At 43.6% G+C, this 21,242-nt stretch overlaps 1 protein-coding gene across 6 annotated transcripts; it reads right to left on the minus strand.

Annotated features, from left to right (window-relative positions):
• Positions 1 to 294: 294 nt before the first annotated feature.
• On the minus strand, positions 295 to 21,226 carry card14 (caspase recruitment domain family, member 14). 6 transcript variants are annotated; one of them, XM_058068412.1, is made up of 22 exons: positions 21,165 to 21,226; positions 21,003 to 21,067; positions 11,372 to 11,630; positions 9,919 to 10,056; positions 9,508 to 9,833; positions 9,153 to 9,311; positions 8,945 to 9,064; positions 7,321 to 7,446; positions 7,024 to 7,164; positions 6,826 to 6,948; positions 6,212 to 6,312; positions 5,872 to 5,933; positions 4,953 to 5,016; positions 4,134 to 4,350; positions 3,941 to 4,067; positions 3,439 to 3,679; positions 3,296 to 3,359; positions 3,043 to 3,163; positions 2,806 to 2,970; positions 1,952 to 2,070; positions 792 to 907; positions 295 to 618 (listed from the first exon to the last, which is right to left on the minus strand). In XM_058068412.1, the coding sequence occupies exons 3-22, from the start codon at positions 11,583 to 11,585 to the stop codon at positions 411 to 413; spliced, it is 2,952 nt and encodes a 983-aa protein (XP_057924395.1). In that variant the 5' UTR covers positions 11,586 to 11,630; positions 21,003 to 21,067; positions 21,165 to 21,226; the 3' UTR covers positions 295 to 410. The 6 variants fall into 6 exon arrangements, with proteins under 6 accessions (XP_057924395.1, XP_057924352.1, XP_057924378.1 ...); XM_058068369.1 differs by having other exon boundaries at positions 11,372 to 11,787; positions 21,165 to 21,218; XM_058068395.1 differs by having other exon boundaries at positions 11,372 to 11,699; positions 21,165 to 21,215.
• Between the last annotated feature and the right edge of the window lie 16 nt (positions 21,227 to 21,242).

A 21,242-nucleotide genomic window follows, 5' to 3' on the forward strand; every position in this document is an offset into this window, starting at 1 on the left:
GGCGGAGCTACCATTGGTTAAACACAAGCTTCATATCATAACATCTCATAAAAAATGATTTTTATGGGTGTTTTAGCTTCAAAAATGGGGGTGTGGTTCTGAATTGGGTAAAAAGCTAGGAGGCGGCGGTCCCTGAGATCTGGAAGACTGGACTTCCTGACTGAGACTGCAGCCCCCCCATGACCCGGACCTGATTAAGCGGAAGAAGATGGATGTTTTTGTCAATAATTTTCATCAAAAGGCGTACAACAATCCAGGTACTACTTTTAGTACCTCATCAGGACTACAATATAGTACATTACTTCAGTATTTATTTCAATATGTTACGTTTGAAGTATCACAGATACATACTTTACAAATATTTGTAATAACAAGCATAAGAAGAAATGAAAATTCCTACTTTTTCCCTTTTACCACAGGTCAGGCTCCACCCACACAATCTTCTTCTGCTCCTCCCAGATGACGGTGCGTATCCTGGTGAGCAGGGACGCCTGGTCACACCAGGAGTCAGGAGCCACTCTGTGATACAAACATGGCAGCTTGTCCAACAGCGGCTCTTGGCTCCTTGAACACATCAGCAGCTGCTCCTCCGACCAGCTCTGACGATGAAGCTTCGACCTGAAGAGAAGGTAGGACGTTAACGAGACACACAGCTGCAGATATCTATGGAGTCAAGCGCTGCGTCTCGTTATTTGGGTGATGTTGACTGTAGGAAGGGCCGCATGTTGAGGATCTATCGGGACTTTTTCCTGTGTTGCCGCATCCTGGAACGTCAGGGTGATTTCCCGTACCTGAGTTTACGGGCGCTGCTGACAGACTGGCTGATGAAGATGATGATGGGGAAGATCTCAGCCCTGTGGAGGCGACGTACACAGTCCAGTCCGAGTGGCAGCACGCAGTGAATGCCCTGTGGGAGCAGGAGACCATGAATCTGAAGGAACCTCAACATAATAAATACTGTATAATATAAAATACTATAATAAATAAAATACTATAATAAATACTGTCATAATATCATGAGGTCAATTTCACAGTTACAGGTTTGTCCTCTGAGAGCAACCACAACTGCAATGTGGCCCACTGTGAAAACCAGTTTGACGCCCCTGCACTAAACGGGACATAATTGTTTCCAGCAAATAATCCAGAAAGTCAGGAAATGTGACTAATTTTTTAAAGTAATTGGTTATAGTTACTATTTACTTGGCTCCACGGTGCTCTAGTGGTTAGCGTGCAGACCTCACAGCTCGGAGACCCGAGTTTGCATGTTCTCTACTCCGCTTCCCTGCCCCCCCATTCCAAAAACATGCTAGGTTAATTGGCCACTCCAAATTGTCCATAGGTATGAATGTGAGTGTGAATGGTTGTTTGTCTATATGTGCCCTGTGATTGGCTGGCCACCAGTCCAGGGTGGACCCCACCTCTTGCCCCAAGATGGCTGGGATAGGCTCCAGCATGCCCGTGACCCTCGTGAGGATAAGCGGTAGAAAATGAATGAATGAATGAATGAAGGTTTGTCCATGTTTTTTGTCAATGTGCCCCACTGTGAAAACCAGTTTGACGCCCCTGCACTAAACGGGACATCATTGTTTCCAGCAAATAATCCAGAAAGTCAGGAAATGTGACTAATTTAGAAAAGTCATTAGTTATAGTTACTAGTTACTTGGTCGCACGGCGGTCTAGTGGTTAGCGCACAGACCTCACAGCTAGGAGACCCGAGTTCAATTTCCCCGTGCATGCGTGGGTTTTCTCCGGGTACTCCGGTTTCCTCCCACATTCCAAAAACATGCTAGGTTAATTAGCGACTCCAAATTGTCCATAGGTATGAATGTGAGTGTGAATGGTTGTTTGTCTATATATGTGCCCTGTGAGTGGCTGGCCACCAGTCTTGCCCGAAGACAGCTGGGACGTCAAACAAGATGGCCGGTTTGCGTTTTGTGGACAAAGTGCTGACCTTCTGCATGACTTTCTTCACACACTGCAGGGTGTAACAGCAGTTCCTTCCCTGCTCACACTCCTCCAGCAGCTCAGACTTCTGAAGGCGGACGGAATGATCACTTGCGCTCAACATCTCTGCAACAATCGTGTTTTTTCAAAAATATCTTATTAGTCAAAAATATACGGATTTACGCGAATTGTACATATTTATTTGAATACATTCCTCATAATATGTCTACTATATTGGTCATGGGAGGTTAAAGGTGACTACAGGCGATCTATTTCATGTCTAGAGGGCTGTAATAATGTTCAAAACCGTACTTAGAAGGTCGTAAACAGGTTTTCTATGCTAGGATTATGAAAATATTAAACATATAAATAAGTAGACGAGACAATAATATATACAATAACAAGATATTGCAGTCTACTCGTATACTTTCTACTACGTTACACTCGTCTGCACTCAGTGTGTATGCTAGCAGCCCCGCCTCCACCCAAGGGCTCACTCAGTTCATGCCGTTGTTCTATGAGACGAACATGCCAAGATGCTGAAACCAATGAGTGAACCCTCTTCCTGTCTGTTTGGAGGCAGGAGACAACGGAAACAGACTTGTATGCACATGGCAATATATTGACGGTGACTATAGGGGTACTATTTCATGTCAAGAGGGCTCTAATAATGTTAAAAAACATTTCAAAAAACAGGTCGTAAACAGGTTTTTTGTGCTCTGGCTGTGAAAATATTCCATGTATAAATAAGGAACCCTACGTTGCGGAAATTCACTTATCACTGTCGGTTGTGGAACCGATTAACCGTGATAAACGAGGGACTGCCGTGGAAAAAACAATATTATTCGCAATGCGTCTTACCCGGTTCACAGAGCTCAAAGCCCTGCCAGCCTGCTACCTTCTTATCCAGGATGCGTCCCAGCATGGAGGGCAGTAACAGGACTGGTCTGCATATGGGGGGGAAGTGCGGGGTGACCAGCGTATACGGCATAAGGGTTACGCAACTTCTGGGTGCTGACGCGTCACCTACAAGAAGAGAACTATGAGCGATATTAAGAGTGCCGATGTCTTCTTACTTTTCCAAATGTGTCCTTGTACCCGAGTCGGCGCTCTTGGTCTTGTCGTTCTCCACGCTGACCCAAAGGGGGTTTCGACCCTGCAGTCCCAAGCTTACAATCCGCACCTCTTTCTGTCTGTTCTGGCCCACCAGGCGCCCATCCTTTTAAGAGACAACAATTAATTCCTGACTCGATGATTAATCAACAACTGGTGATGACCAGGACCACCATGAGGGTCATCATCTCCATTTCAACTGATACCTGGATTAGACGTGACTCCACACTCATCATACCTTGTGAGACTTCCGGATTTGAAAGTTCATTTCTTCGATCGCCCGAATGAGACGTTGCTGCGCTCTGCGACACAAACCAAAGATACGTTTTTCTCAGGTTCCTCGGGTTTCACGTCCAGCGTATCCATGTTGCGTATAAACACCTGTAGTAGTTGGCGACCAGCCCGCTGTGGAGTGCCAGGAGCTGGCAGGGGTGAACCTGACTGGCGTACCAAGAGCCGTCGGTGTCCGAGGGCCGGGTGTTGGTCACATGCAGGATGTCGTCGCAGGCCACGGCTAGAGTCCCGTTGGGACCTGCCGGGATGGTCACGTTGACGCGCACGTAGAAGGAGTCGCCGGATGACATTTCATTGTTTTGGAGTTGCTGAAGCAGGAGTTCATAATCTGAAAAATAGCAACATTAAGAAGACACGGACATCCAAGTCGGCGTTGTTGCTGGAGGTCAACCTGTTCGATAAATCATGTCAGGGACCATTTAAATGTTTATGTATGCCTTTCGGTCCTCATTTCTATGCATTCATAGTCGTTTTATATCCCTAATTTTCAATATTTTGGACGCAAAACAAGGACAAATTGTTAACCAAAAACATGCTAACCAGGGGCGGACTATAACCGAGGCTCCACTGTACATACGGTGGGACGTACCATGTTGCCTGGGCCGAAGAGATAGGTGGCAGAGATCAGTGACCTGGCCAAGAGCCCACATAGCTTCTTCTAAGGTGGAATCCTCCAGGACTACCCTGAGAACCTTCTGGTTCTGTTGGTACCTCACCTGCAAACGGTGATGGTAGCGTCAGACAGCTTCACATACGAAGCGTCAAATCGACCTTGATCTCACCTCCACTATCTGCGCTCCACGGCTGATTCCCACCGTGTGTGCAGCACTGCCTTCCGTGACTTCATGCACAAACACGCCGGTCTTATTCCCTCCCAGAACGGCCACCTGACTTAGCAGCGCGTCGCCCTGGAAGGAAATGGTGACCACGCGGCCGCTGATGCGAATCGCTTTTGGGCGGGAACGCACAAGGAACGGGGGTGCAAAGTTCTTGTCCAGACTGGTGGGAGATTAGAGAAGATGAAAACATCAAACATGGGGTAGAATCCTGCCACTGCTTGGAATCTAGATCGGGGGTGTCCAAAGCGAGGTGTTGCGGGTTGGCTTTTTCACCTTGATGATAAAACCGAGATGCAGTTTTTTTCTTGAAATGTGTAAATACAGGGCTGCACCGTGGTCGAGTGGTTGGCGCGCAGACCTCACAGCTAGGAGACTCGAGTTCAATCCCATTTTTTGCATGTTCTCCCTGTGCATGCGTGGGTTTTCTCCGGATACTCCGGTTTCCTCCCACATTCCAAAAACATGCTAGGTTAATTAGTCACTCCAAACTGTCCATAGGTATGAATGTGAGTGTGAATGGTTGTTTGTCTATATGTGCCCTGTGATTGGCTGGCCACCAGTCCAGGGTGGACCCCGCCTCTCGCCCGAAGACAAAAATGAATGAATGTAAATTGAGTATATTACAGTACATACAGTATATAAATACAGTATATACAGTCAGTATATTCTCATTCTTTCATTCTTCAGGATGTGCGCCTCGCTGGACACCCCCCCATCTCGAGATGTGTCTTAGACTTCCTGTTGGTTTGGGGATCTTCTCACCTGTACGTGTTGTTGGTTCTACCAGGCGTAAACTGTGATGATGTCTCTTTGTCATCATTCAACACTGGACAGAAGACAGGCTTTGTCATGTTTTGCCATCAAGGTGCTTTAACTGTGCAATAAACTGTGCAATAAATGTTGGTAAATTGTGTACATGTATAGCTGTTTGTGTATATGTGTGTTTTTTTTCATCATTGCACCTGAGTATTTCACCATCAAGGGGCTTTAACTGTGCAATAAACTGTGCAATAAACTGTATAAACATTGGTAAATTGTGTATATGTATAGCTGTTTGTGTATATGTGTGTTCACCATTGCACCTGAATGTTTCACACGCCACCCCCCCCCCCCCCAAACCCCCCCTCACTGTAGTTGGCTCTACCAGGCATAAACTGTGATGATGTCTCTTTGGCATCATTCAACACTGGACAGAAGACAGGCTTTGTCATGTTTTGCCATCAAGGTGCTTTAACTGTGCAATAAACTGTGCAATAAACTGTGCAATAAACTGTATAAACGTTGGTAAATTGGACAGAAGACAAAGACAAATCTGGACAGAAGACAGGCTTTGTCATGTTTTGCCATCAAGGTGCTTTAACTGTGCAATGAACTGTGCAATAAACTGTAAACACATTGGTAAATTGTGTATATGTATATCTCTTTGTGTATAAGTATAGCTGTAGTTGGTTCTACCAGGCGTAAACTGTGATGATGTCTCTTTGGCATCATTCAACACTGGACAGAAGACTTTGTCATGTTTTGCCATCAAGGTGCTTAAACTGTGCAATAAACTGTATAAACTTTGTTAAATTGTGTATATGTATAGCTGTATGTGTGTTTTTTTCATCATTGCACCTGAGTGTTTCACACTGCCAGTGGTTGGAGACCCCCCCTCTCACTGTGGGTTCGCAAAACTCACCACTGGGCAGGATCACAAAGTCGTCGTCCAATGAAAAATCATCAGTCTCCAATGTTTCCAGGCTGAAAATAAAAAAAAAGCATGTGTGAGATTTAGAAGTGAGGCATACATGCAAACACGTGTATTTTTTCCAAAACGTTTCGTAAACGTGGCGGCGCTGGGTGCCGGATGACTGACAGCTCAGACAGGTCCGACAGGTTAGACAAGCTGCCGTGATCACGTTGTGTCGAATAAATTCTTTCCTAACCGTGTCACAGAGTGGACGCCGTGCCAACACAGCCTGGCAGGCATCCATCATAATTTGCCGAGGGCCAAGCCAGGCTAAATATAACACACTCACCTGTTGTCGTCGTAAAGGGCCCCCTCTCTTCTGCGGAGAGACTGTGGACTGGGAGGTTCTACGTTTCGGGATCGGACACTACTCGCCATTGCTTCTTCGCACTTTAAGATACACAAGGATATATTGAAATATTATTAAGATTCAGTTATTAAGTCATTTCACATTCCAAAAACATGCTAGGTTAATTGGCCACTCCAAATTGTCCATAGGTATGAATGTGAGTGTGAATGGTTGTTTGTCTATATGTGCCCTGTGATTGGCTGGCCACCAGTCCAGGGTGTACCCCGCCTCTCGCCCCAAGACAGCTGGGATAGGCTCCAGCACCCCCGCGACCCTCGTGAAAATGAATGAATGAATAAATGCTCATAATGTCCAAAGTGATGCGTACTGACAGCTCCTTCCTATTTTCTAGCTTATTGCCTCCTTCCTGCTCTTTACTTTCTCTATCTGCAGTAGAGGGAAAGGAGTTTGATATCTTGTGGGTTCCGTGCAAAGTGATCCTGGTCATTGAGTGCCAATTATAACTCGAATTACGAGCCAGTTTGAGATGATCTTTCATTTAAATCTTTAACAATGCATATCTTTTGCTAGCTTAACAAAACCAAACTACACACCTCTGAAGAAAAGGGACTCGGTGATGATGGATTAATTGCGTCCATGCGGCATAGTCTCCGTCTATTTGGGAGTGAGGAGTCTTTAAAGTTGGACCTTGAGCATTCCCAGTCAAGTTCCGTCTCCTATAAAAAAAAAAATATATTTCATTGTTTTTTCTTGGTCTACATGCTAATTCACATCGGGTGGCATGTTAGTACATCAGGTCTCTGCCAGTCTTGAGGGTGTTTGTCATGCAAACTGAAGGCTTCCTTGAGCGCCATCATCTGAGACCTCAGGGTGTCCTTCTCAGACAGAATGGAGGCGATTTGGGTCTGAGCTTCGTTTCTGGAGAGGTATGCCTGCAGGACATAGAATTTGACTTGAATACCATTGTGGTGACATGTCCTGGTTACAGTCGGTACAGTACAGATCAATAAAGAGATATAATCAGTTTCTCAATATAAGTTCTAATCATGGGACGTGAAAACATTTCTGTCCTGCTTTTTTTTTCTTACCTGGTCTCTCTCGGTCTGCAGCTCCCTCATCTGGTTCTGGATCACAGTGCTCCTCTGTTGGTGCATGTTACAGTCCAGGGTCAGCTGCTGCACTTGGAGGGTCAGACATTCGCTCTGATCCAGAAGCTAAACAACACAACACCGTCCAAAGATGGACAAACAAAGTATCAGCACTGTGGAGATGTTGGTAGCAGTGAGAGACAGGAACTCTCTGTCATGGACAAACCACACAATATAGAGGAGTAGTGGAGGTCGTTCTCCAAGGTCACTCCCCCGGTTCCGTTCCCACAGTGAACGCGACAGGACTTAATTCATTCCACACCCCGTCCAGCTGGACCAGCTATTTATTATTAAATAGTACCGTATTTTCCGGACTATAAGTCGCACTTTTTTTCCTAGGTTGACTGTTCCTGCCACTTATACTCCAGAGCGACTTATACATGAAAAAAGTGTTTATGTTACATAAACACTGGACACATTTTTTTGTTTTTTTTTCTAATTATGCATTTTTGGCCTTGTGCAACTTATACTCCAGTGCGACTTATGTATGTTTTTTTCTACCTAATTATGCATTTTTGGCCTGGTGCGACTTATACTCCAGTGCGACTTATGTATGTTTTTTCTCTACCTAATTATGCATTTTTGGCCTTGTGCGACTTATACTCCGGTGCGACTTATGTATGTTTTTTTCTACTGAATTATGCATTTTTGACCTTGTGTGACTTATACTCCAGTGCGACTTATGTATGTTTTTTCTCTACCTAATTATGCATTTTTGGCCTTGTGCGACTTATGTATATTTTTTTCTACCGAATTATGGATTTTTGACCTTGTGTGACTTATACTCCAGTGCGACTTATGTATGTTTTTTCTCTACCTAATTATGCATTTTTGGCCTTGTGCGACTTATACTCCGGTGGGACTTATGTATGTTTTTTTTCTACCTAATTATGCATTATTGGCCTGGTGCGACTTATACTCCAGTGCGACTTATGTATGTTTTTTTCTACAAAATTGTGCATTTTTGGCCTTGTGCAACTTATACTCCAGTGCGACTTATGTATGTTTTTTTTTCTACCTAATTATGCATTTTTGGCCTTGTGTGACTTATACTCCAGTGCGACTTATGTATGTTTTTTTTTCTACCTAACTATGCATTTTTGGCCTTGTGCGACTTATACTCCAGTGCGACATATGTATGTTTTTTTCTACAAAATTATGCATTTTTTGCCTTGTTTATGTATGTTATTTTCTACCTAATTATGCATTTTTGGCCTTGTGCGACTTATACTCCAGTGCAACTTATGTATGTTTTTTTCTACAAAATTATGCATTTTTGGCCTTGTTTATGTATGTTTTTTTCTACCTAATTATGCATTTTTGGCCTTGTGCGACTTATACTCCAGTGCGACTTATGTATGTTTTTTTTCTACCTAATTATGCATTTTTGGATTTGTGCGACTTATAGTCCAGAGCGACTTATAGTCAAGAAAATACGGTAATACGTACATAGTCATACGTACACTTTGACCGGTTGAGCAAGGCATTGAACCAGGAACCCGCAGATTCCGAAACCGCCATTCTTTGCAGAGTCACGGACAAGTTGCACAATCACCACACTCACTTTTTGCTTCTCTCTGTGCAACTGTTCATTTTCTTCTCTGGAACATTTCAGCTGCTCCGCAAGCTCCACCTGGCTGTCTATGGCCTCGGCTAGATCCTGGGCCAGGATGTCCTGATGAGCCTGACAAAGGGCGAGATGAGATGAAACGCAAACGTCTCGCCTGAAACCGTGACGGACTCCCCCCCGATGTTGAAGCTGCTATTCTTACAGGGTTCAGTTTTTCCATCTTCAGCAGCTGGCAGCGCAGACTCCGTACTTCCTCTTGCAGTTGAGATGCCTCGGCAATCGGGACGCATCGGAGAGAGCGCCGCTTCTGGAAGTCGCTCTCCGTCTGGGCCTTCTGCAGCTCTGTTTGAAGCTGATATATCTACAGGATGGACACATGGACATCTTCTAACGGCAGGCTTGAGAGACTAGCCAGAAAAATAAATAACGTTTGTCTAACGAGGATACATGGATCATCTTGGAATGACACGTAACCCAGATAAGTGGAATAAAATGGATGACGAACCCGCAAATCAGATGCACTTTTCCACAAACGGCCATTAGCAATGACGACAAACCTGCAGGTTGAGATCATGGAGGCGCATACTCATGGCCGACTTCTCCTCAATGGCCGTCGTGTAGCGCGCGTACAAGTCGCACTTCTCTTCCTTGAGGTTGGTGACTTCCCGTTGCAGCGAGCACAAGTGTCTCTGAACACGTTTATACTCGGACTGGAGGCTCCGGGACTTCTCCTCATGCTCCATGACCTGCTGGATCTCAGACTCCAACGAGGCGCAGCGAGCATTCATTCTTCCGGCCTCACAACGGGCTTCCTGAAGCTCGTTCTGCATCCCGGTCACTGCTCTGATCAGGTACTCGGTCAGTTCCGAGTACTTTATCAGGCCTGTGAGGAGTCATTCAAGGAGTCAATCAAGTCAAAACAAAAGAAACGACGCACGTTTTCCAGCAAAAGAACTGAAGTAACCAACCACTGAATCTTGATGGTTCAGTACTGGGCTTGTGTCCGGTGACTTGAGTGTACAGGGTCGGGTAGTGGATCATGAGGCTCTCCAGCAGAGCCACAGCACCGTTTCTACCCTGCGTGCGAAGTAGATCCATCATATGGCCTGGAAACATTTCACATTATCATCAGATTCAATTAAAAAAGGTCTTTTCGCTGGAATGGGTGTAGATTCTCAAAGAACTAGAAAGCTTCCTGTGCTGGTTATGTAGTGTAGCTGCTCTATAGGAGTCCACAACTCAGTACAAAGGTCTGATACTTTGTTGTAAAAGTCTGATCCCCCTCCGGTGAGCTCGGATATGCTAATGTTGACAGGTCCGAAAAAACTAAATAAAACTAAACAAACCAAAAATGCAGGCTTTTCCTCTCCGTGGAAGGACGGCAATGACAAGAACCACAGAACCACCGCCGCGCAGTGCTTCAGTGCACACGCCGCCATCTTGTGTAGCACAACTTAGCAGCAGTGTATAGGCATATATAGGACGTTTACTTATTTTAATGCCTTATCGCGTTTCAATTTCATAAACCATCAATAAAAACATCAAAAGTCGCAAACAAACAAGGTTGTGCTACACAAGATGGCGGAAACAAAAACGTACGGCTCATTCGTTTTTCTACCCCTCCAGGATGAAGTGAGTACTGCAGCGCCTCCACGTACGATACATGTATTTCTGTGTATTTTATCGTCCCATTAGCAAGAATAATGACGTCATACTTCCATAGGAGACATGACACAGGCTGCAGGAAGTCATGGTGTGTCATTCATGTTCCTCGGAATCACTGCAGCGACAGCATTATTGATCAGGAAATGTGCAAATTCAGCAAGTTTTACTTAAAAATTTGACAACATTCTTTGTACAAAATATTACTAATACAGTTTGATGGACAAATAAATACTTATTGTATTATTATTTTTTATTTTTCCAATATAAAATTTCCTATATATTCAGAGAATATTTAATTTTAATTTGTATTTTTATTTGTATTTTAATTTTCTTTTATTTGAGAGCTGAAATATGAGGGATAAGTTGCAATGTAATACAAACAAACAAATAATAAAAAAAATAAAATAAAATAAGAAAAACAAATAATATGTATTGTTTAGAAAATTAAGTTGTGGAAAAAGTTGGGGATGGGAATGAAGTTATAATATTAATGGAATAAAGTATTAAAGTAGCAGTATTAAAGTATTAAATATTACGAAAAGACAAAAATGGAGTTAAAAAATGTAGAAAAAAAATTAAAACAACAACAAACAGCAAACATTTGGGAAAAAAAGGGCAAAGACTGAAGTGAAATGCTCAAATGCGGCATCAAAGAGGCAAGGTTGCATCCTTTCATTCATCATGATGTGGCATTCATTGGAAAATCTTTGGAAAACTCTGCAGACTTTTCCAAATGTAAAAAAAAAATTATCGTACTTGTTCTCATGGAGCGGTTGGTCAGGTTGTGGCAGGAAAGGATCTCATCCTCGTCCATCTCCGTGAGCACCCTGGCTTGTCGGAGGTACGGGATCACGATGCACGGCCGCACGCCCAAGGAGATCCGATGGCGATTGTCATTAATGAGTTCCCACAGTTCTTCCTCGCCCTTCTCCTTCAGGTCCAGACCTTCTGGCGTACTCTCTCCCGCCATTCTCGCCGTGTGTTTGTGTGAGTCAGCAATAAAAGCGTCTCGTCGCTGGATCCCCGGCGACAAAAACACACGTCAGTGACTCATTAATGGAACTTGACGGGAACGGCAGCCGGACTGGAAGAGGCAGAACCAGCAGTGCCGTATGAATGCGGCGTGGTTCCACACCCATGTTTGTTTGGGTGGAATCACGTGTGAGGAAAACCTGTAATTCAAGACCTTTTGTTGAAGTACAGTAAGGGACTGACAACATACAGTGAAGCTGAATGGACAAATAAAATTAGGGGATGTTGCATCACGTTTAAGGATAATAACACTAATAATAGTAACACTAATAGTACTAATAATAGTAGTGCTACTATAATAATAACAACGCTACTGCAACACGACTGAGACGTCAGACAGGCAATTCCTAATTATGTTCCAGTCAGAGGACAAAAACAAACATTGTGATCCGAGTTCAAAGTCCTGGTTGAAACGAGGAAGTGGAGGCGTCGCCACTGTAAACTATTTAACGTGCGAGGTGAAAGGGTTGATCTATTTTTAGCTCTGTTTGAGGCAAGCGAGCAAAGTATACGGTACATACTGTATGTCGGGGGTGTCAAACATACGGGGGGCGGGCCGGAATGGGTTTAATCCGGCCCACGAGACGATTTTATATAGTGTAAAAATTATCTGCATTTTCAATAAAATGAACTACTATTCTAATTATGACCACTGGATGGCGCTACAATAATTGAGTTAACTGTTTAGCTAACTGTTTATATGTCAATTCATTGTGTTTACTCACAACCAAGACGTCAGAGTGGAAGCTAGCATGATAATAATGTAAGGACACAAGTGTCATAAATGTCTTCCATATGCCGTTGGAACTGCATGGGTGACTACATCTTCCTTAATCACAAGCACAGGCATTACAATTTGTTGAAAATGTTGTAGCAATTCAATTTTTTTTTCCGATTTTCCTTACAGGGCCAGCTAGGTGGCTGACGGTGACAAGAAAAAACTATTCAAACAGCCAATTATGATGTAAGTTACTAATTCTTGAAGTTACTAGCAAAAATGAAAATCATGCGTACCTACGTATGACAATGTACTCAAAGAAATAAATGATAAATAACGATATTGTAGCAACCTGGCGGCGAGGTATAGCTTCAGTTAGCGTTCGCAATCAAAGCTAACGCCAACAAAATATTACAGTGGCTTTTAGGTTAGCTAAATGGTGGCGAGGCTTAGCTTCAGTTAGCATTCGCAATCAAAGCTAACGGCAACAAAATATTACAGTGGCTTTTAGGTTAGCTAAATGGCAGCGAGGTTTAGCTTCAGTTAGCGTTCGCAATCAAAGCTAACTCCAACAAAATATTACAGTGGCTTTTTGGATAGCTAAACCGGTTTCGCAGCCAGCTAGATCAAGACATTAGTTAACATGCAGGAAAAACACCGGCACGCCTTAAAAAGACCTAACACTCTAATTATAATTACAATGTTGTAAATGTAGCCCAAATGGGGTACCAGCCAGTGCCTTGTTGTACCAGTCCTTAGCCTGGCTAAATACAGAGGGTTGTGTCACACCCCACGTAAAATTTTGCCAAACCAAATTTAACAAATAATTCTAAAATCCTAATTCTAATTGTGGGAGCTATTTATTGGTGTGTTCCTAGGTTTTTGATATCTGTTGATTTATTTTTTGTTGTTGTTGTTTTGTTTGGATTCCTTGATGGTATTTTCTTGTTGGTTATTTATTTATTTTGTTTGTCTATCATATTTTGTTGGGGTTAATTGGTGGTTGATTTGTGGGTTTGTTTCATTGGATGGCACCCTGGGCACCTGCAATATATTTGGGTGGGCGGTGCTCAGGGGACCAGCATGCACCGGGGTGGGCCTATGGTTTTGTACCAGAGCAAGAGAGGCAATAGGAAAAGGCCCTTGTTCCTTTTTTATTCGTTTGCTTGCTTGGTAATAAAAGGAAAGAAGAAACGGAACAGGATTGTTTGGACTGACTCTTTGCCTGCGTGAAACAAACCCATGGTGCATCAGTGGCCGTTTGATTATAGGTTACGTTTATTGTTTTGGAGAAGGACAAATAGCCACTACACAAAGTACAAAACCTGCCCTTGGATAAAGGAAAGAACCCATCAATAATGGACTCGTTGGACTCTTTTGGACCTTGGATGAACGAAGCTCACGAATTGTTTTATTCATCTCCCATCTGAAATCCTGTCAGCTTCAAACTACGCCTGGCCCACACCAGCGACACACTCAGCTTGGCCATCAGAAACTGGTATGTGTTACTGCAAAAGCTGTATTGGAAAATGGTGATAACTCGGAGTTAAGTCGGCTATTAAGCGCTACTTTACGCAGAAGTGCTGGCGTATTTCATTCATTAAATCTACAACTCCAGTGCGCATCTATGCTTGCAAGAGTGGCTGTGCCGCCAGTGAGGATTATATTTGGCCTTTTACCCCCTCGCCTTCTGAATTAAATGGAATGGTTGACGGACTATATGATTAAAGATGTCTGATGTTAATACAGGGTCTCAGAACGATGTTGAAATACCAGCAACAAAAAGGAATATTAAATGGACATCGAAAGGATTGAGTTTTTACATAAAAACGTGTCAAGACAAAAGGAGTGTCAAATGTAGACAAGCCAAAGGGTATATGGAAAAAATCCGTGAGTTGATGGAATCAAACGAAAACGTGAAAACAGTTAATTCTGAACTTTGTAAGTTTATTGGTTGTTATCAAGACGCCCATGACGTGCATGAATCGTTCATGAATTTACCTTTACCAGAAGATGAAGCTGCAAAGCAAACGGGTTATTTTCAAGCAAAAATGACAATGTACTGTGATTTTACCGACAAGGTAAAGGCATGGTTAATTGAAGCCGGAAATCCATATGTGCAGCCGAATAAAGAATGTCCTGATCAGGATGTTGCAGATCTGGAGGAAATAAATCCTGAAGACAGTGCTTCTAACATATCACGTGCAAAATCAAAGTCTTCCAAGCATTCACAGGTATCACGCATTTCTTCTACAACATCTGCACGCATAAAAGCTGAAGCGGATAAAGCGGCACTAATGGAGCGTGTTGCCGCGCTGAAAAGGAAACATCTAATTGAAGCTCAGGAGGAACAGTTAAGGAAGCAAAAGGAGCAGCTGGAACTCGAAACAGAATTGGCAGCAACAAGTGCAAAACTTCATGTATTGGAAATCAACTCATCTCAATGTGGTTCAAATCGATCCGATGGCATGAACTCTTATTTTGAAAGGAACTGTCAAAGCACAAGTAAACTCAACCCAGATGCCGACACATTCCTGCCGAATAAAAAGGATGCAAAGGACAACGTTTTGATGCCTTATTCTATATCTCAACCACAGGTTGTTGGTTCCAAACAAAGGTCACATACCCAAATGAATGAAATGTTAATTAATGCTGAGGTTCCAACTCAAGCTGCACAAAGAAGGAATGAAACTCAAACTCATCCAACTGACATTACCACCATAATGCAAAGACAAAATTACATCACTTCCCTCCTGGTGCAGCAGAATCTATCCTCGGCCCTTCCATCTAGAAATATCCCAGTGTTTGATGGAGACCCTTTTCAATACAGGTCTTTCATTAGAGCCTTTGAAAATGGAGTGGAGGAGAAGACGGCTAATTGGAACGATCGTTTGCACTTCCTTGAACAATACACCAGGGGGCAGCCAAGAGACCTAGTGCAAAGTTGTCAGCACTTACCTGCGGAGCAAGGATATTGCAGAGCCAAAAATCTTCTCGCCGAACACTTTGGAAATGAGCATAGAATTGCCACTGCTTATATGGAAAAAATTCTCAACTGGACACCTGTTAAAAGTGAGGATGTTAAAGCACTACAGTCATTCTCCCTTTTTCTTAGAGGATGCTCAAATCTGACAGAACAGTTTATGTATATGAAAGAGCTGGACTTACCATCTAACATGAGGAGCATCATTCTTAAACTGCCATACAAATTACGGGAAAAATGGAGGAATGTTGCTTGTGATTTGCTGGAGCGACGTGGTCAAAGAGCGGTATTCACTGATCTTGTCACCTTCATTGAAAGACAAGTCAAAATAGCCTCGGATCCACTTTTTGGCAACATTCAAGACTCGCAACGTACCAACTTCAAGGCTTCCAATAGTAATCACACAAACCAAAGGAAAAAGCAAAGCAGTTTTGCCACTAATGTCACTGAAGTACAAGATTGTGGTACATCTCAACATACAATAACTCAAGCCAAAGTACCTTTTGTGCAGAATTGTCTGTTTTGCTCTCAAAGCAGTCATTCCTTGGACAAGTGCTCACAGTTTGAAGTGAAAGTACACCGGGATAAGATTACCTTTCTAAAGGAAAAGGGCATTTGTTTTGGTTGCCTGAAGCTAGGCCACACAAGCAAAGACTGTAGGAGTCGTTTGGATTGCAATGTGTGTCACCAAAAGCACCCGGGAGTCCTTCACATACACCGACAGGATACAGGCACATCCTCACCACAAAGGCCAAGTACTGTGAACCCTTCAAGTGTTTCTGCAAAGCTGTCTCAGACCTGTGGCCATATTGGGGCCGGTTGTGAAGATGACTCTGTCTTTTCTATTGTTGCAGTCAAGGTCAAGAGTCAGAAAAATAATCAAACTGTGCAAACATATGCCTTTTTGGATCCAGGAAGCTCAGGTACATTCTGCACAGATACTCTGGCAAGGAAATTGAACTTAAGAGGTAAAAAGGCAAGTATTCTGCTAAGAACAATGGGCCAAAGGAAAATAGTAAATGCTCAGATTTTGTCAGGACTTGAAGTGTCTGGTATGGATGGGAATGACTTCATTGAGTTACCTGATGTTCTAACCCAAAGGACTATGCCTGTGTCTGCAGTAAATATCCCACGACAGGAGGATGTGGACCAATGGTCTTATCTGAAAGGTGTTAAGCTCCATGACATCGATGCCGACGTCGATTTACTTATCGGTACAGATGCCCCAAAGGTAATGGAGCCTTGGGAGCTGATAAACAGCCAGGATGAAGGGCCCTATGCAGTAAGGACCAGGATTGGTTGGGCCATTAATGGTCCACTGCGCGGTGGATCTGACGGTAGGGGTAAGAGTGTCTGTCCTACTGTAACAACAAACCGAATCTCTGTTGATCATCTGCAAGAAATGCTGGTTAAGCAATACAATCATGACTTTAATGAGAAATCATCAGAGGAGAAGATTGAAATGTCCAGAGAAGACATCAAGTTCATGGATCTTATGAACAATACCGCAAACTTAATAGAAGACCACTATTGCATCGACTTACCTTTCAGACAGGAAAATCCCATGATGCCAAACAATCGCTGTGTTGCAGAACAGCGCCTCCAGAGCCTGAAAAGAAAGTTCAATAAAAATGGACATTTTAAGGAGGAATATGTCGCATTCCTGAATGACATGATCAATAAAGGATATGCAGAAAGGGTACCTGATGACCAAATGAGACAAAGTGATGGAACGCTTTGGTACATCCCCCATCACGGTGTCCACCATTCAAGAAAAGGTAAACTGAGAGTTGTGTTTGACTGTGGAGCTGTGTATAAAGGAACATCTTTGAACAGCCAGCTCTTGCAGGGTCCTGATCTTACCAGCTCTCTCATTGGAGTCCTCCTCCGATTTCGGCAAGAACCTGTGGCAGTAATGGCAGACATCCAAGCCATGTTTCATCAAGTTCGTGTCTCAGTCAAGCATGTTGACTTTCTCCGCTTCCTCTGGTGGCCTCAGGGAGATACTGCACAGTCTCCAGTAGAACATCGAATGAAAGTACATCTGTTTGGGGCTGTATCATCACCAAGTTGCGCAAATTATGCTTTGCGGAGAACAGCAGATGATAACGCACAACATTTCTCTTCTGATGTAGTGAACACAGTCAAACACAACTTTTATGTGGATGATTGTTTGAAATCCATGGCATCGGAAGAAGAGGCAGTGCAAATGGTAAAGGATTTGACTGCGCTTTGTCAGAAAGGAGGATTCAATCTTTCCAAGTGGATCAGCAACAGCCGCAAAGTGCTAATGTCAATTGCAGAGGACAGCAGAGCAAAGGAGATCATGGACTTGGACTTGGATACAGACCAACTTCCAGTAGAGCGAGCACTGGGACTACAGTGGTGCATTGAATCTGACAAATTCAAATTCAGGACGTCTGCAAAAGAACAGCCACAGACCAGAAGAGGTATTCTGTCAGTGGTCAGCTCATTGTATGACCCTTTGGGATTTTTAGCTCCATTCATTTTACCAGCCAAGTTGCTTCTCCAGGAACTATGTCGGAGGAACCTGGGCTGGGATGAAGCCATAATGGAGTTCTCCCGTAAGAAATGGTCCAACTGGCTTGAAGATCTTCAAAAGGTAGCAGAGTTTGAGGTGGATCGCTGTTTCAAGCCCAGAGAATTTGGAGACCACGTCGTTGCACAGCTTCATCACTTTTCCGATGCAAGTGAGGTTGGATATGGAACAGCATCCTACTTGAGACTACAAACTAATGGTAAAGTTTATGTTTCATTTCTCTTGGGAAAAGGTAGAGTTGCTCCACTCAAGCAGATGACAATTCCTCGCTTGGAACTCGTAGCTGCAGTTCTTGCTGTTAGGGTTGCTAAGCTGCTGCAAAAGGAGTTGCAGCTTCAACTGAAGGAATCCGTTTTTTGGACTGACAGCACAACAGTCCTTAAATACATACGGAATGAAACCAGCCGATTCCACACCTTTGTGGCAAACAGAGCAGCTTACATCCGAGAAGCAACTGATGTGGATCAGTGGAGGTATGTGAGCTCTAAAGAGAATCCAGCAGATGAAGCCTCTAGAGGAATGAGAGCTGAGGATTTCCTAAAAAACAGGAGGTGGATAATTGGACCAGAGTTTCTCTGGAGGCCAAAAGAGGAATGGCCTAAATTGGAGGTGGATCTTGATGGAGTTCCTGTAGATGATCCAGAGGTTAAAAGGAACCTGATGGTGAATGCTGTTATCAAGATCCAGGAAAATGCCACAACCAGCTTAATCAGTTACTTTTCCAGTTGGACGAAGCTAAAAACTGCAGTTGCTTGGTTTTTAAAGATCAAGATGATTCTCAAGATTCTGTGCAGGAAGAGGATGGAATTTTCTGCTGTTCCATGTCAAAGGGTTGAAGGAAGAATGCAGAGTTTCAAGGTCACACTCAGAGTTTGACGCCCGAGGATTATGACAAAGCAGAGAAAGCAATTGTGCAATATGAACAAAGAGAGAGGTTCAAGGTTGAAATTGCCTCACTGAAGAACGGGTTTAAAACCGTTTCTAAAGAGAGCTCATTGTACAAATTGGACCCAATAATGGATGATGGGATGCTCAGAGTGGGCGGCCGGTTGAATAAAGCAGCACTGCCAGCAGAGTCCAAACATCCACTTATCTTGTCCAAAGACCTGCATGTATCCACTCTTATTCTCCGGCACATACACCATCAGTTGGGACATGCCGGAAGAAATCACATGCTATCCAGATTGAGGCAGAAGTACTGGATTACTAATGCAAACTCTGCTGCCAGAAAAATCATATCAGACTGTGTTGTATGCAGACGTGACAGAGGAAAGCTTCTTGAACAGAAGATGGCAGACTTGCCTGAGGAGAGAGTGTTGCCTGACAAAGCTCCTTTTACGGACGTTGGGGTGGACTATTTTGGCCCAATTGAAGTAAAAAAAGGCAGAAGTCTTTTGAAAAGATATGGAGTGCTTTTCACATGTTTGACCAGCCGTGCTGTTCACTTGGAAGTAGCATATACACTGGATACAAATTCTTGTATCAATGCAGTTCGCAGGTTCATCTGCAGACGAGGACCTGTCCTAACTCTCAGGTCTGATAATGGCACAAACTTTGTTGGAGCTAACCGGGAGCTGAAGGAGAGTTTGGATGCTGTGAATCATGTCAGAATTCAAAAGGTTCTGGTCCAGGATGGCATAGAATGGAGGTTTAATACCCCCTCCGCTTCTCATCAAGGGGGTATTTGGGAACGCTTGATCCGTTCCGTAAAAAGGGTTTTCACCTCAGTTTTGCAACAGCAAAGCCTGGATGATGAAGGGCTCCAAACAATTTTTTGTGAGGTTGAGGCAATATTAAATAGCAGACCCATCACAAAGGTTTCCGACGACCCGGATGACCTTGAAGCACTCACTCCCAATCACATCCTGACGTTGAAAGGCAAACCTATCATGCCACCATCATGGCGGAACTCTTCTGGAAAAGGTGGCTTTCTGAATACTTACCTTTGATGCAGGAGAGACAAAAGTGGACAAGGCCAAGAAGGAGTCTCACCACCGGAGACATCGTCCTTGTGGCAGATGCTGCGGCTCCAAGAGGATCATGGATGATGGGGAAAGTTTTGGATGTCAAATCAGATGCTAAGGGACTGGTGCGCTCTGTGCGTCTTCAAACAAAGACCAGCATCCTGGAGAGGCCAGTGACGAAGCTCTGCCTGCTATTGGAAGCAGCAGTTTAGCATCATTGACATTGACTCACTGACTCTCTCTCTTTCTATGGCTCTGTCTCTCTCTCTCTCTCTCTCTCTCTCTCTCTTGTCTTTGCAGGTACTTCAAAAGGAAGAGACTGATTTATGGTGTATTCCATAATTGTAGTTCAGCTAAAGGAATAGCTCCTTTTTGGGACGTAAAAGTAATTGTGGGTTCATACACAATTAGGGGCCGGAATGTAGGAGCTATTTATTGGTGTGTTCCTAGGTTTTTGATATCTGTTGATTTATTTTTTGTTGTTGTTTTGTTTGGATTCCTTGATGGTATTTTCTTGTTGGTTATTTATTTATTTTGTTTGTCTATCATATTTTGTTGGGGTTAATTGGTGGTTGATTTGTGGGTTTGTTTCATTGGATGGCACCCTGGGCACCTGCAATATATTTGGGTGGGCGGTGCTCAGGGGACCAGCATGCACCGGGGTGGGCCTATGGTTTTGTACCAGAGCAAGAGAGGCAATAGGAAAAGGCCCTTGTTCCTTTTTTATTCGTTTGCTTGCTTGGTAATAAAAGGAAAGAAGAAACGGAACAGGATTGTTTGGACTGACTCTTTGCCTGCGTGAAACAAACCCATGGTGCATCAGTGGCCGTTTGATTATAGGTTACGTTTATTGTTTTGGAGAAGGACAAATAGCCACTACACTAATCCTAAAGTCAATTATCATGTATTTTGTTTTAGATACGCAGACACACCACGCCACCGTCCGACATGACGCGTGTAAATACTACCCTCTAGTGGTGAGCAAATTCATTACACGGCAAGTGTCGCCCAGCTCTCTCACCGATGTACTCTAAATGCGGCATTTTGTCCCACAAGTCAATTAAACTTTAACTTTTGAGCAGACATTTAGAAAGCAAGCATATACCACGATATTGTTGACTTTGAAATACCTCTCCCAATGATGTCTGGCTCGGCACTTGGGGTCTGGTTCGTGTTTGGGGATGCCCCACCGTCGCTTGTGTATGGCGTCACCAAGCACAATGTAAACAGAAAACACGTGACGATTTCAATTTTGAATGAAATGGATGCATGGGCATTTAAGATGAATTTACCTTCAATAAAGACAAGCGGCTACACTGGCCTAGCGTGTGGCTAGCATGTTGGCATATAGGAAGTAGATATGGAAGATC

This window comes from Doryrhamphus excisus, chromosome 1 (assembly GCF_030265055.1).
Source record: "Doryrhamphus excisus isolate RoL2022-K1 chromosome 1, RoL_Dexc_1.0, whole genome shotgun sequence".
NCBI classification, from domain to species: domain Eukaryota; kingdom Metazoa; phylum Chordata; class Actinopteri; order Syngnathiformes; family Syngnathidae; genus Doryrhamphus; species Doryrhamphus excisus.